Below are 16,025 nucleotides of genomic sequence, written 5' to 3'. Positions count from 1 at the left end.
GTCTGTTACCGCAACAACGGAATGTAGGGTAAAGCTGTGAATAAATGTATGCAATTAAATCATAGCTCGAATTTGAGTAAGAGTGAGCACGTAGAGATTCTTGTAAGTACTCACTCGTAGAAGCAGTAGGACGAATCAATAAAAAGAATCTGTAAAAGAAAGTATTGAGAGCCTCAATTGAGGGTTTAGAGCAAGGGTATGGTAAGTGTAAAGAGATGAGAGTATCGCATAGACACTGAAAGGAATGTGGTTTGTGAATGTACGATCACTGGTCTACATAGAAGAAGCACCCAGTGGCATAGCGGGGGGGGGGCTCCCCACTCTTACCTGCAGCCGTCGCAGGAATTGGCAGCGCACCCCCCAAATCCCCCCGTACTCCCTCCACCCCGCTCTTACATATGGCTGCTGTGGGTGGGCGGCCGCCACAGGGACCGCAGAATGTTTAGCTACGCCACTGGAAGCACCAGTCATCAATGACCTCTTAAGCTCCTAGAATGAGGTCACAATACGAGACCGAGTAGGAAGCAAACATTAATAGTCCCACATATTTCTTGCACTAAAGGCTGTGAAGGCATGAATCAACATCACGGCAGAGGTGGCAGAAGTAAAACAGAAAATGATTTCAAACCACCTGGACATCAACTGTGCTACAACTCTAGTTCATAAGTAAAGGAAAGGTTAGAGGAAATGCATGGATTGCTTGATCTGCTGGTGTTTATTTGCTGTAAGGACGTAAAAGGTCCTAGAATAAAAATAACAAAACCACATGGGAAATAATTGGCAAAGCTTGTTCACATAGCTATTGTTTTTCTGTGGATTACCAAGTACATGTTATTTGGTTGGCCTCATTTTGAAAAATGATAAGGCACAACTTTTACAACTGAGTAAAAGCCCTCCTGATGTGTTGTTTCAGAAAGAAAAACCAGACTCAAGCGGAACAAATCTTAGCTGAGGTGTCCAAGACCATCAAGACATACCCTCTGGATTTCCAGGGTGCGCGGATTCTCACCGGGGAGGAAGAGGGGTCTCTTGGATGGATTACCAGCAACTACCTGCTGCGAACCTTTACCGAGGTCAGTGGTCCAGGGCAAGCATGCTATGCGATTTCCATCAGACTTACTGGGGTCATGCATGACCACAGCTTTGACAAGAAAGCTTTTGACCTGTAGGCAATTTCTTCAAACCCAGCAGAGGTCGGTAAAGCCTTGATGCCCCTACCACCAGGTGCCGTGGTGGTTGCCTTGCTGAAATGAGTGCACATTTACCATTGGAAAAAAACTTTCAGTGCCCAGGGCAAGCTTGGGACTGTAGTATGTCAAAGAGCTGCAGTCTGCACAGTCTCTGCCTGGGTGTTATTGATCTAAGTCTATGCTGAGGCCTTCAATTTGCATTGCTGTCTACACCCAGAACTTTCCTTCAATAGCACTCATTCTAGGGAAGCACCGTGCATCATTTTACTCATCAACCTACAGGCTAACTCACTAGATCTTTTTTGCACATAGGTGAAATAAAAGTGTCATCTCTGCCCACAAATAATTCGCTGATTCATGATCTGCAAACCTATAAGATCATAGAAGATGTTCACCACTGCAAAATCTGACAGGTGGTCCAATATCCACAGCCGTTGATACTTTTAAACGTTTGTAAATATGTCATTCTAAGGAAGGGCATTAGATAGTCATTGGAAATTTTGGTATACTTACAATATCACAATTTAGGGCCCGATTCACAAAACTTACTTAAGACAAAATCCTAAACTTACTACCATTTTGGTATTCACAGAAGGCACTTACTCATTTTGGTATTCACAGAAGGTACTTACTAATTTCGGTATTCACAGTTAGGACTCCTAACTTTAGGACTCCTAAATGCCTTCTGTGAATAGCGAAAGTCTGAAAGTTAGGATTTTTCTCAGTTTAGGAGTAGTATAACTTTACTACTCCCAAACTGAGAAATATGCTAACTTTAAGACTTTCAGTATTCACAGAAGGCATTTAGGAGTCCTAACTTCTGTGAAAACCGAAATGAGTAAGTGCCTTCTGTGAATACCAAACTGAGTAAGTGCCTTCTGTGAATACCAAAATGGTAGTAAGTTTAGGATTTTGTCTTAAGTTAGTTCTGTGAGTCAGGCCATTTGTGCTTATTCACAAACATTTCCAATGTATTTTGTATACTTAATTCACATATAAAATTGTTAGATTAACTGTGTACTTGGGGTGGGCAGGTGCCCCAGGGAATTCAATACTGTCAAGTGATGGAGTGAATATTTTTTTTTCCTTTGGAGGAAAAGAACAGCCGCGGCCCGTGGAGGGAGTTCTGTGGGGCAGAAAGGCGGGGCATTTTGCGATACAGGACGCGCAATGACATTCGTTTCATTTATTTAATTGTTTACTTACCTCCAATTATCCATATTCCGGCTTTTAGTACCCCCCACCCTGCCCCTTCCCCGCCCCGCCTTTCTGCCCCACAGAACACCTTCCACGGGCCGCGGATCGAAAAGAAAAAAAGGAAAATGTGTAGAAGGGCCAATTTCCTCTAACTCTAAACTCTCTGATTTGTTTCCAGACAACCTGTAGCATTAAAGGTTTATGGGAAACAGGCATATGCCTGGAAAAATATGAAAGATTTTCAAGCATGCACTTTGTAAACACCAAAAATGAGTAAATGTGCGAAACATGTAGTTATAGATCTCTGCAAATGTGCACATAAAGATGTTTAGGCGATCATGTAACTGACTTGAGAGGATGGAGAGCAATGATGAGGGGGTTTCCTGAACTGTAGATGATTATGGCTACGTTTCAAATGAGTAGGTATTGAGTTTAACAGAAACTAAGTCAACAACAAAAACGAGCAACCTCCCAAGCGCCGCGCGCTCTACAGAATCTTGGCACGTTCAGCAATAAAAGTATTTCATTAAAAGTTTAGCCAGGAATCTGCCACGCACCGCGGTAGATGGATTCTGAACGAGTGATTCACTCTCGAAGAGGCGGCCAATGCAGGATTTTGAGAATGGGAACAGCTCAACACAGTCTGGGAGCATTATAAACACCCAGGCCACCTGGTTTTGAATGAACTACATTTAGGCCAGGAGAGACCTTTTATGCAGGAATAAAGGCTGTTGGAGTAATCCAGACGTGAGCCCACAATGGCGGCCATAGCCAGGTGTTGGCTGTCGCTAGATTAAAGTGGAAATACCAGCCACAGTTTCCTCGTGTAAAGAATGTTCAAGGAAGTCCCAGCCCTGACCTTGGAGTCCAGTTGAAACTTATCCTGTATTTGGACTATGGTGTATAGGCTTATTTATCCTTTAAGAACCTGACCCCTCAATTCAACTACAGTCCCCCACACACATTCTTTTCTCAGAGTGACTTTAAAGCCAAGTTTCAAGCTTTTGTTTTTATCAAACACACATCTCTGCCCCTAAATAGTGACCCATAACCACTGTCCCAGTCATTATATTTCTCAATGGACACCGTAAAAAGTTGTTACTGATCACTGTACAAAAAGGAAAGACAAAAAATTATTTTTTGGGTGAAAGATCTGTGCTTCCCTCATAGGGAAGAATGAGAATATTAGTAAGTAATATCAAGTTTCATTACATTGGAAGAAATAGTTTCTTTGAAAATTACAAGCAACCATTTTTAAAAGCAGAAAGATATTAAAAGAATTTCCACCTCCAGAAATTTGCACGTTTCAGAACACTGCATTTCATTACATTACAACACTCTTTTTAATGTAATGTAAGATGTGCCAGACCCAATCGGGGGTCCACAGGACAGACAGGGGCTGCTTGTACAGCTCCAAAGCGCCCCCTTGCTTTGAGACTAGGAGCCCACTGGAGGTCCTGCTGTGGAGAGGGATTGGTGTGGGCGCAACAAAGGGGCTAGATTATTAGAGCGCTGTGGTGAACCAAAATCATGAACTCTCCACGAATGCATTGTGGTGGTGTGGCACAGCGGGAAGGGTAGGACCCAGCGAGGACCTGCCGCTCACTGTAGCTCCATTTGAACGGATGGCAAGGGAGGAGGCAACACGGAGACTCAAAAAAGTCTCCTATTCTGTACTTGTTACATTTCCATGAAGCAGAGGTAAAACATCTCTGCATCCTGCATCGAGACCAGGTGAAATAAGGTTGATTTTGGATCAACTCCTGTTCAGCCCTTGAAGAGTTTCTAAGCACCATACCAGCCTCTGAAATCTGGTGTCACTGAGGGGGGGGGATAAGAACTGGAGATCCCACAGGCTAGAAAGAGTTTCACGTCTGTGAGGGTATGTGACTTTGACTGGTGGAGGTAACGCTCCGTTCCCTCCACGATGCAGTCCTCTAGTGTTTTCCCAAAATCAGGGTAGGTATGAAGGATGCATTTGATGTAATGTTGCTTGTGTTGTCTTCCTCGGTGAGGTAGAAGAACAATGGTTCTGGTGTGGCCAAAAAGGACCAACTGCAAAGTGATCCTAGGGAGAGCACTATGACTAAAGATATGAAAAATAATTTTGTTTAAGGGAGCAAAAACAATGTACATAGGGACATAAGACAGTTCATGTGAAACATTTATTTTCACAATAATAGTATTCAGGTGCTCATACAATGAGTGAAAAAAGCGTGACGTGCAGAGTGATTGTGAAGTTTAAAATTACGGCATCGCATTGACAACAATTGTAAAAAACTCTTCAAAAAACTTTTTATACAATAGGAAGAGTTTATGACATAAACTCTTCCTATTGTATATAGCTTCTTGCTATCTTCAACTTAAGCTGTTGAGCCTTTAGTCAAGAGAATAGATTGCCCTTATTGCCATCTATGCCTGAAGGTGACTGCTATTCCCGATGTTATACAGTGGTGATATCTTACTTCCCTTCATTGAATCACACAAGATGCTGCCCCTTGATGTTTTATATTTCAGATAACTTTCACTGTAACCCTTCCCATTTCCTTTCCGTACACCAATTTTCTCAGCCAGTCTGTGCATATCACTTCCTTAACTGCACACAGTTCTGGTCAATTCAACATGGCTATTTCCTGTGCTTGTGTGCCCAGAAGATTAGAGAACTTCAACCATTCACTTGCCATGCTTGGATGTTGAATGCAGTGGTGTTTTAATTGTGATCTACATTGGTACGTATTTAAGAGTATTTTAAGAGACAGAGGTAGTTCAAATACAAGTGAAGGGCTTTAAAGTCTTTCATAATACCTGTGATCCATGTCAATAGCAGGGAAAGTAAAAGTTAGTGCTCCACTGTTCAAGAAGAAATGTGGGCAACACATCAGCTTGATTATGATCCAATACTTAGATATCAATATACATGTCTTCACCACATTGTGTGGTGCTGTAAAGGCCCTAAAAGCTTCTACCATGATAAGCAATGTTAAAGTCAATGCCATGCTTACCAAATCAAGGTAATTGGGATAATACCCTAGAACACAGACATGAAATACTTTTAAGGACCAACTCTATAGCCCTCCAGTAGCCACCATCACCCTTCGCTGCTGCTGTATATTCTAGTTAAGCTTGAGCCATTTCCATAGAAAAGGTGTTTTTGAATTACCTATAACATTTACCCCATGGACAGATTTCCCTGGATCTTGGCAATCGGTGAAATCAAACAGCTGAGTTACGGCATGGCAAGTTTCGTGAAGATTTGTCTATGGGAAGAAAAGTTAAAAGATAGTGAATTATTTCCCATTTTAGCTCCCATAGGACATTTTGCTTATGTACAGCCCGAAAAGTTGAACATATTTACACCAAACTTGGCATGAAAGTAGAATTTTACTCAAAAAGTGTACAATGCTGTATTCGATAGACATTTTGTACCTGACTTGCAAGTTGGGTATGGCTCATGAGTATCAGGCACTGTAAAAACAAACAAAAAAAGCCCAACCAAAGCCAAAAACTAGAATATTTGTCTGGCTTTGTTTGGAAGGCAGAGGTAGAGGTTGGGCAGAAAGCCAGTTCCTGCAGATGACCTCTGTTGCGCGTGCCAAAGAGCTTCCACAGCATCAATGCAAAATAAAGTAAACCATAATAAAAAGTAAAACTTGTTAAAAAAAGCATAGCTAATAATTAAGGCTAAAATGCACAAAAACACAGAAATTCACCAGTTATGTGTTAAAACGCAAACAACACAGAACATACCTCTCAGTTGTCTGCCATGCAAAAACAATTTCGTTGGCAATGCTACACAAAAACAGTTAGCTGGAGAACAATGTTTCGAACGACCGTGAGTCGTATTGTGTGCGTTGTAATACCTAACTGCTGAATTTCAGTGGATTATGCCAACTTATGTGCTCTTTTTTAATTTACATTTTTATGTGCCCTTTTCTTATTTCTTATTGACAAGGTCTCCGGGTTCTGTAATGGTGACTGCAACACTTTGTCTCATGTTGCGGCCAGCCAATCATATCCCCTCGGGTCTGTGGATCCAAATTTGGACCCTCAGATACAAAGTGGCAGAAGGGAGAAAAATCCCCCACGGCTAATAGAATTTGAGTATTTTTCAAATGTTGGATTCACAGACCAGTGAATCCTAAACTGCCAGTATATCTCTAACTTTTTCTTAGGGTGCAACCCCTTCATGCCCAAACCAAGCCTCCCTTTAAATGTTGATTTCTCGAAAACTAGTAAATATATCTACACCAAGCCAACTAAGCAAAAATCTTTAAGGAAAGTTCTAAGTTTGATGTAATTCCTTTCAGTCATTTGTACTGTATCGATGAACCTTTTTTTGCAAAGTTATGTGCAGATTTGTCAAAGACAATAAGAAAGTAATAAATGCCTTTATATATATATATATATATATATATATATATATATATATATATATATATATACATATATACATATATATATGTGTTTGCCGCTGATTCAAATATAATATTTGCTGGACCACGATCCTGGAGTGTGACTTTTTCTTTGTATCCGACGCGTGATACGAAGGTTTCCTGAATACTCACATCGGGTTCCGACGATATATATATATATATATATGTTCGAGGCATATGAGCTGCGGAATATATACTGTAGCATAGATCGCCATCTGGTGTTGGCCTCGGATGCTTGCACATTGTTGTTGTCTTGGAAGAAGCCTTTTGTAGTCACAAGATAGGTGACTCCTCCCTTGGACGAAAGTGTGCATGGGCTTCAACTCCATCCTCCGATAGTTTTTCGCCATGATGGGAAATGATGGAGTCAGTAAGAAGTAGAAGAGATGTCCATGTGAATGTATCTAATTAAGATAACACTGGAACAGATACAGGCTCCGGGGAGGCGGGTGGGCGTATGAATCTCCGCAGCTCTACATGCCAAGAACAGATGGATACTGGTAAGTAGCATTTTCCGTTCTAGGCATATGAGCTGCGGAATTCATACTGTAGCATAGACTGTATAGCAGTGTCTCCCCTAGCGGTGGTCGCCTGTATCAGTGGCAGTGGTTTGAAAAAAGTGTCTTAAGACCAGCCAGGCCTACAGAAGCCTGTTGCTTCGCCTGCATATCTACACAATAGTGTTTAGTGAATGTGTGTGTTGTAGACCATGTTGATGCCTTACAAATGTGTTCTAGGGGACTATTCCCTAAGAATGCCATGGAAGCCCCCAGTTTGCGAGTTGAATGCGCTCTTGGGGGAATTGTTAGTGTACGTTTTGCTTTCTGGTAACATATTTGAATGCATTTTACTATCCATCTGGCAATTCCGGCTTTGGAGATGGGATTGCCTTTATGAGGGGATGGGAAAGCCACAAAAAGTTGTTTTGTTTTTCTAAAAGCTTTAGTCCTGTCTATGTAATAAAGTAAAGCTCTTTTGCCATCTAGCGTGTGAAGAGCTCTTTCTGCTACTGAATCAGGGTTTTGGAAAAATACCTGTAACTCTACTGATTGGATAAGATGGAAAGCAGAAATGACTTTTGAAAGGAATTTTGGATTTTTCCTGAGAACCACTTTGTTACAATGTATTTGTAAGAATGACTCTTGTATGGTTAAAGCCTGGATCTCACTTACTCTTCTGAGAAGTGATTCCGACAAGGAAGGCTACCTTCCATGTAAGGAATTGTAATTACATTACATTTATGTAAAGGCTCAAATGGGGGACCCATGAGTCTAGTAAGAACAATGTTAAGGTTCCACACTGGAGTGGGTGGTAGTCTGGGTGGAATTATTCTTTTGAGGCCTTCCATAAAGGCTTTGATAGCGGGTACCCTAAACAATGACAAATGTTGCCTGTTTTGTAGGTAGACTGCAAGGGCAGCTAGATGTAATCTGATTGATGAGTATGCCAGATTCCATCTTTGCAGATATAGCAAATAGCAGACAATGTTCTGAATTGAAGCATCTAATGGATCTATTGTTTCCATTTAGCTGCATAGCAAGCTCTAGTAGTAGAGCGTCTGGCTTCCTTAATAATATTCATACATTCAGGTGGGAGGTTAAGGTAACCGAACTCTAGGACTTCAGGAGCCAGATTGCTAGATTCAGTTGTGCTGGATCTGGGTGCCTTATGTCTCCATGGTTCTGTGTGAGCAGTCTTGGGAAGAGACAGAGCTTCTGGTGTGGAACTACTGAGAGTTCGAGGAGTGAACCATGGTTGCCGTGCCCATGTGGGAGCAACTAGGATCATTTTGAGAGACTGTTGCTTGAGCTTGCGTACTACTAGCAGAATGAGTGGGAGTGGCGGAAAAGCGTACACAAATCTGCCTGACTAGTTCATCCATATCCATGCTACAGTATGAATCTCCGCTGCTCTACATGCCAAGAACAGATGCATACTGGTAAGTGTCTTTTTATTCACATTCACAAAATGCAGTGTATAGATAGATATGGATATGTATCCTTTTATAGCGCATGACAACCCTAAAACCATTCCTGGTGTAACTGTAGCTGCTAACTCTTTGTTGCAGAAAACCTGCAGTGACACAAGGTCAGATCTTTGCGTAGTAAACTGTTATTGCTGTATCAATCCTGACAGTAGCATTGGCTTTACAGTGACCACCTCCTTCTTTGCCTCTCTTCTCTATCTGTGCCTGGTGCAGTACACTTTTGCAGGTGAATGGGTCCACCCAAAGTCAGCTGAGATTGTGGGAGCAATGGACATGGGAGGAGCCTCCACTGAAATGACATTCATTCCCAGCGACCCTATCAGGAGCAAGGATTCCAGCGTGTTCTTTCGACTGTACGGCTACAGCTACACAGTGTACACTCACAGCTACCTCTGCTATGGTATATTTGAGGCATTGGAAAGATATCTCGGTAAAATCTTAGAGGTAAGATGTGCGCTATTCATTGTTATGTGTGCGCCTACACACCATCAATTGCAGTGGTGTCTGGGATGAAGAATGTGATTTCAGCATTTATCAGGGCTCCTGATGCACATTTATGCCTTATGTTACGCAGCTTTCATATTGCATTAGTGCCAGTTACACAGCTTAGGACTGGGTAAATATCCCACAGGTGCAGAGTGTTGTCTTCAGGTTCTGGGCCAAGGTTGGATGATATTGTTCCACGGTTAGGCTTTCTCAAGAGCAACCAGACCCTGTTGGCATTGAGAGAGGCATTGGTGTTTGGAAAGGGTTGCAGGGGCTGAACAAGTCCATGCACATGCTAGCTAGAATGACCTATTATCCGCTGAAACAAATCATTGTCAAGGAACTTAGCTTGATGGCTTTCTTCATATTTCTTGATGGTAAAATTCATCTAGTAAGACTTCTCACCCCACACCTTCCTAAAGTGAAAGCAAGTTTTGGCAATCAATTGTAGTGCACCCTGAGAGGAAGTTCAGAAAGAGATGAACATATCCGCTTCACATGGTCTTTACATTTCAAAGAAATTCACTCCACGCTTTGGAAATGAGCGGCCAAGCTGTGAGTTTCTCTGAACATGGTAATGCTAAATCCCACAATCACACAGCAATATGTTGCTGGAGCTGGCAAAACACTGCATGTATGGTTTGGTACCTCACCTGCTAGACCATGCTAAGCCAGTTCGACTCCTTTGTTGTCAAGCGAGGCCTAACTCCTTACCTAGCCCTATTGACTTCTTTAATTTCGAAACTGCATTTGGATTAGCTCTCCACAGGCATGGGTGTAACACATGGCAGACATACCAATGCATTGTTATTCTTTTCTGAAAGGAAAATTAAAATGTATGAGCATTGAAGAGGAATTTCTGTTTTAGAAACTTTTAATTTGGAGATCCTTACAAGACAGTGGACTCCCTTTTAAAAAAATGCAGTTCTACATCCTTTGGCAATATAGGTTTAATATCCACTCTTTAAACTTTGAGTGCAGGGCTTGGCATGGAGACATCCATCCAGCATTTGTGTACTTGGAAACAATGATGTGCAATCGGGGTGTCAGAACATCAATGCCCCAAATGATTGTTTTGTATATACTTGGTACTATACGGCAAGTAAAGTGATTTTGCGAAATTGTGGAGAAGGGTCCAGTTTACATAGACAGCAACGATGCCAAAAGGTGCAAATGGGAGAGAATGAGTCCCTATCAATGAGTGGGTTACTAAATCTAACATCCTTACATTATAAGACCGTAACAAGTCAAGACATGAAAGTACTAAATCCCTTTCTCTTTTTTATCAAACCAACCATCGCGGTTAGTTGGAAAAACGATTGCAATTCAGCTATCATCTAATGTCTGCGTTGTACTTAGAACACACAAGCCATGGACAACGTTAGCTCCTCTATCTGTAATGAATACACAATCCTTGTCGGGATGTGATAGAGTGAGGAAGTATAATAAGGCATTCGCCTACCCAACAAGACTGAGATCTTGCGATTTGTTTATCTAGTATGAAATAGAGAAAGTTATTGATCTGAGTGAAACAAATCTGCCTGGGTTACATGCATAATCTTTTTACAGCTCACAGATATAGCAATGTTTGATTTCCTTTGGCAGGTCTCATTTCTTCCTTTGTTTTTTGTTCGAGAAAGAACTGTAATCCGGATGCACTTATGTAGAAAAGTGTCATTAAACGCCTTTATTTCTTTTATTTGGATTTTTATTCTAATTTGAGTGTGATGAGTTTAAAAAGCAATTAAGTAACAGACTGTTATTTGAGCTAAATATCCAACCCGAGTTTAAAATACTAATAAAATGATATGTAAAATATTCTTTCCTGGAGCCCTAATGGACCATTGGGGCTCTGTCTCTGAAATCTTTAATTTTCAAATTGACGTAGTGAGTGACCTATCTTTCATGAGGCGAAAAAAAGTAGTTTAAATACCGATCCTGCGAATTACCACTGAATTTAACATCCAATAATCTAGGAGTGGCATTTTCTTTTAACTGCTGTAGGTCTTTTGTGTGGGAAACAATCCTGGTTTGGACTGTGAACTATTCAGGATTCATATCTAAAATATATAATATCAATTTGTGTCTTATTAATAACATTGCATCTTCACTCGTTTGTTTGTGCCCTTCACAGGACCAGAAATTTAAAAATGTCTCTACCAATCCATGCTATCCTAGAGGATTTGAGAGAAATGTGTCCCTGGCTGCTTTGTACAGCAAGTCGTGTGTTGCTCCGCCAGCTTTGAAGCCACCCTCGTGGAACATCACAGTTACTGGCACAGGAAATCCTGGAGAGTGCAGAGATGCTCAGAGGGGCATCTTCAACTTCTCAGCCTGCGAGAAGAAGACCAATTGCACGTTTGATGGAGTCTACCAGCCACCTGTGCACGGTCGCTTTTATGTAAGAATATGTCCACCTTTCATTGTAGAGGTCTAAGTGTGACTGTGTTGAACTGAGCAGTCTTCCTTACTATTGCTCTCTTTGACCATAAACCAGTGGAACAAAGGTTTCATACTAGCCCTTTTTTCTGTAAGCATTTAGAACATGCTGCAATGCAGGCAAAATAGACACCCAGATACTGCACATTCCTTTTCTATTGTGCACCATTCTAAAGTTACTGGACATTTTCTTCTGTTTTGCCGCATTCCAGTGTCTCTCAAAGTGATTTGATGTGTGCCTACCTCCTGGTTATTTGTAATGGAATGTTCTAAATCTGCGTCATTTTGCCACCAAAACTGGATAGGTGTTCACCCTAGCTGGTAGGTATTTACAGCAATAGTTATGCTGCTAGAGTGACTCGCAATATAAAACTTTATGCAATGTATGGTATTCAAAAATGTGTAACTTTGAGGCTGGCAGTTATTTCCTGGGTAAATGTAGATGGAGTGAAATCCACCAAGCAAAGGCGGCTCACTCATCCTGGGGTTCAGACTACAATGGACCAACAAGTAGGAAGTGGAGGAGATGGTATATAATGGGAGAAGACTCTTCTACCAGATGAATTAGACCAATCATTGGCTGAGATTAACTGACATAGAAGTAGGCTACAGTATATAGATATGTAGATATGAATGTAAACCAAAATGAAGTATTCACATCGGCTCGCGTGTCCGCCCATCATTGTCACTTATGGCAAAGAATGTGACAGCTAGAGCCAAATAAGGAAACAAGAATGAAGCCTGAACTAGCCTTTTGTCTCCCTACTTCTGGAAACCATCCACCTAAAGAGAGACCCAGAGTCTGTGGAAAATAAAATAAAGGACCTACAGCCTAAAGTCCCTCATCTCTTTCCACTACAGATACCTTAGCAGAGATTGGGGGCTTACTAAATGAGCATAGGGAATTTAAAGTACATTGACATGTTTCAAATGATTTCAGTAGACTACCACAGTCCTATAGATTACTATATGATAGAGCAATAGCGAGTAGGGAGCAGAACTCAGTCCTTTGGGTGATCCCCTCAAATAAAAAAAACTAGAATGAGCATAATGACTGAACTTCTATCACTATCCTTCAGTACTAAAACATAGGGGGCTTGGAGGTGGACGTTCCCCCACAGTGAATCATGTGCTTTCTTCGAAAGAGGTAGGGCACACCACTTGGGTGATACCAGGTTGAAATCAGGAGAGAATAATGCAGCTAAAGGGTCTATATAACATAGATAGGAGATAGTAATGGGTTTTAGTTTCAGAAATACTCAGAGGCACAGTGTAATCCAGAGCAAAACATCAGAGTTGTAGTTGCTCTCTTGACTTTGGAGATGGTGTGGTGGTGTAAAGAGAATTGTACTTTGAAAAAGCTGTGGGTAAGAAATTGGGTTACTAGTTTGGGGGGGGGGGGTTGAAACCCTTACTCAAGCAGCAACCACAATCCTTATCAGGGTGAGACACAAGCAAACCCCAAATTGACCTGTGCTCAACCCTTTGGTAGCTTGGCACAGAGCAGTCAGTCCTAACTTAGATGCAATGTGTAAAGTATTTATGTTGCACTTCAAACAGTATTAATGTGACAACACAACACAAGAAAAATCCCACACCAATTTGGAAAAATGGAGCAAAATTGAATCAATAATTTGCCACCAAAATGACAAAAATCCAGTCAGTGGAACCAGAGTTATGTGATTTAGGTGAAAATAGCACCTGAGAGCCCAAAGCACCAATTGCGGCTATCTTGGTGAGACAGTGAGAAAGTCACTAGTTCAGGCAAACCATGATGAATACAGGGACCAGGTTAGTCTCACTGAAAGGTTACCTTCTCAGTCCAGCACCAAGAGTTACGTTCGTAGTCGAAGGGGCAGGTGGAGCACTGAGAGAGTCGTGGATGCTCGTGGAAATAGTGCAAAGAGTCGGCTAGGCATTCGACAATCTTTGCTGTAGAACGAAGATCCTGTTGGCATCGTGGACGGTCAGGACTTGTGCTTTGCGTTGGCGGTCACTGCGGCAGTTGATGCTGTTGCACTAAGAGTCGGTTTGATGGAATGTCTCATTGAAGGGCAGTGCAAGTGACAAGGTTTTCGAGTCGATGGGCCCGTTCACAGTCGCAAACAGACCAAAATCTTTAATTGAGCCTTCCTGAGTGGCACAACTGGAGGGTCAAGGGCTAACTCCAGCTGGATCTAGATGCTGGTTCAGGTGGCTGGGAGCCTGTTATGTCCCTGTGGCTCCAAACGGGACCAGCAGACTAGCCGTTAGAGCCCCTCTGGATTCAGGGTTAAGTCAAATCACTGTAACTAAGGCAGGAGGGAAACAGATCAGCAATCCAGCAAGGCAGCAGTCCACCAAGGTAGTAGTCCAGCAGGGCAGCAGTCCAGTAGAGTGGCAGTCCTTTCAGTAGCACAGCAGTCTTTCTTCCTGGCAGAGTGGCCACAGGTCCAAAAGCGTACTGAAGAGCTGGTGTCTGTCGTCCATCCTGGCACACCTTAAGCCCCCTATTGTGTGTAACTGCCTAGGAGGAATACACAAAGCTCAGTCGTCAACTACACCCAGTCATGTGACCCAGAGACAGGCTGCAGGCACTAACTACAGGGGGTATGCAGCCCCTTGTATGGAGGCAGGACACAGCCTATTCAAGTGTAAGTAGTGCTGTGCCCAGCTCCACCCTCCCATCCTGCTAGTGAAGGCCCATCCAGGCACACCTAAGCCCTCTATTTTGTGTGACTGCCTTGGAGGAATAGAGACGACCCAACTACACCCAGTCATGTGATCCAGAGACAGGCAGCAGGCCCTAAATGGCTAAGGCAGGAACATGCCAACTTCCTAAAAGTGGCATTTCAAAATTGTAATTTAGAATCTGACTTTACCATAAGAGAGGATTTTTCATTACAATTCCAAAGACATCTAACATGAACTGGTTATCTGTTCCCACTTGGAAGTAGTGAAAAACAAATTCTAAAGTTTTTCACTACCAGGACATGTAAAACTTACATGTCCCACATTTTAAATGCATTGCACCCTGCCCTCTGGGCTGTTCAGGGCCTACCCCAGGTGTGACTTATATGCATTAAATAAAAAGGTTTGGGCGTGGCAAAAGGTTTATTTTGCCAGGTTAAAATGGCAGTTCAAACTACACACTCAGGCTGCAATTACAGGCATGAGCCATGTTTGAAAGGGCTACTTAAGTGAATGGCACAATCAGTGCTGCTGGCCCACTTTTAGCATTTAACTTTTTAGGCCCTCGGTACGTAGAGTACCACTTTACTAGGGACTTACAAGTAAATTAAATATGCTCAGTGGGTATGTCAGGTTTACCATATTTAAAGGAGAAGGCACGTTAGCACTGGTTAGGAGTGGTAAAGTGTGCAGAGTCCTAAAGCCAGCAAAAAATAAGTCAGCAAAACAGGAGAGTTGAAGGCAAACAGTTAGGGGAGAACCACGCCAAGGATTGCTAGTCTAACAATGTGTTAGAAGAAACAAATAGAGAAGATGCTGCCACTGCGAAAAGTGGCTTACAGTGGCAGAGCCTCTGGCACCTCTCTCAGATAGAGGTATTGGACCTGCAGGATCACTATCACACAGAGAAGGATGTATCCACCCTTGTCTCTCTTTCACTCCACCCCTGCACCCTACTGCATGTATTATCCTCTCCATGTACTGCACTCAGTTGATTTATAGCAGGTACATTTTTGTGCTTGTGTGACACACCAGACAAATACCAATGATTACATTTGCAGACATTAATTCCCCTCTGGACCTAATAGCTGATCCCTACATTGGTAAAATTGAATAAGCACTGATATCTGATAGCTCTTCTTAGTATTGCCTTTTGCAGTTTATAGAAGACTGGCCTGGCACTGCCTTGTGTTGTGTCTTGATAATCTGCTGGTTTTTGACTTTTCAAATGATTTAATTGAGTGTGCATGTGTACTAATTTGAAATATATTTTCCTTTTCTCAGGCTTTCTCTGCATTTTATACAATTTTCAGCTTTTTGAATCTGACCAATGGGCAGCCCCTGGATGTCGTCAATTCCACTATTCGGGAATTCTGTAGCACAAATTGGACAGATGTGAGTATTTCTATACTATTTATCTTCGCTGTATGTGACACCTTTGATTCTGGCAAATACTTCCTGTTCAAGCCTTCACAGGTCACCTCTCTAGCAGATGGCCACATGGATTACTGGCATCCAGGCTAAACCCCGAATACAGAATGGTAAATCACAACTTAAAATTCTCATTTTGTTATTTACTCACAAGTTTCTATTCCAATTGACAAATGAAATGTGTTTGGAGTT

The 16,025-nt window shown here is 42.0% G+C and overlaps 1 protein-coding gene across 1 annotated transcript in view; it reads left to right on the top strand.

Moving 5' to 3' along the window:
• Positions 1 to 16,025, top strand: part of LOC146868498 (ectonucleoside triphosphate diphosphohydrolase 8-like) — a 140,016-nt gene that overhangs the window by 67,405 nt on the left and 56,586 nt on the right. Inside the window, exons 5-8 of the mRNA XM_085610661.1 lie at positions 914 to 1,073; positions 9,021 to 9,251; positions 11,428 to 11,694; positions 15,687 to 15,797. Coding sequence (XP_085466787.1) covers positions 914 to 1,073; positions 9,021 to 9,251; positions 11,428 to 11,694; positions 15,687 to 15,797 — 769 coding nt within the window. The remainder of the gene's footprint in view (positions 1 to 913; positions 1,074 to 9,020; positions 9,252 to 11,427; positions 11,695 to 15,686; positions 15,798 to 16,025) is intronic.

Source organism: Triturus cristatus, chromosome 1_2, assembly GCF_964204655.1.
Source record: "Triturus cristatus chromosome 1_2, aTriCri1.1, whole genome shotgun sequence".
Taxonomy (NCBI): domain Eukaryota; kingdom Metazoa; phylum Chordata; class Amphibia; order Caudata; family Salamandridae; genus Triturus; species Triturus cristatus.
Note: the sequence above shows the minus strand (reverse complement) of the source record. Positions and strands in the feature narration are given on the sequence as shown.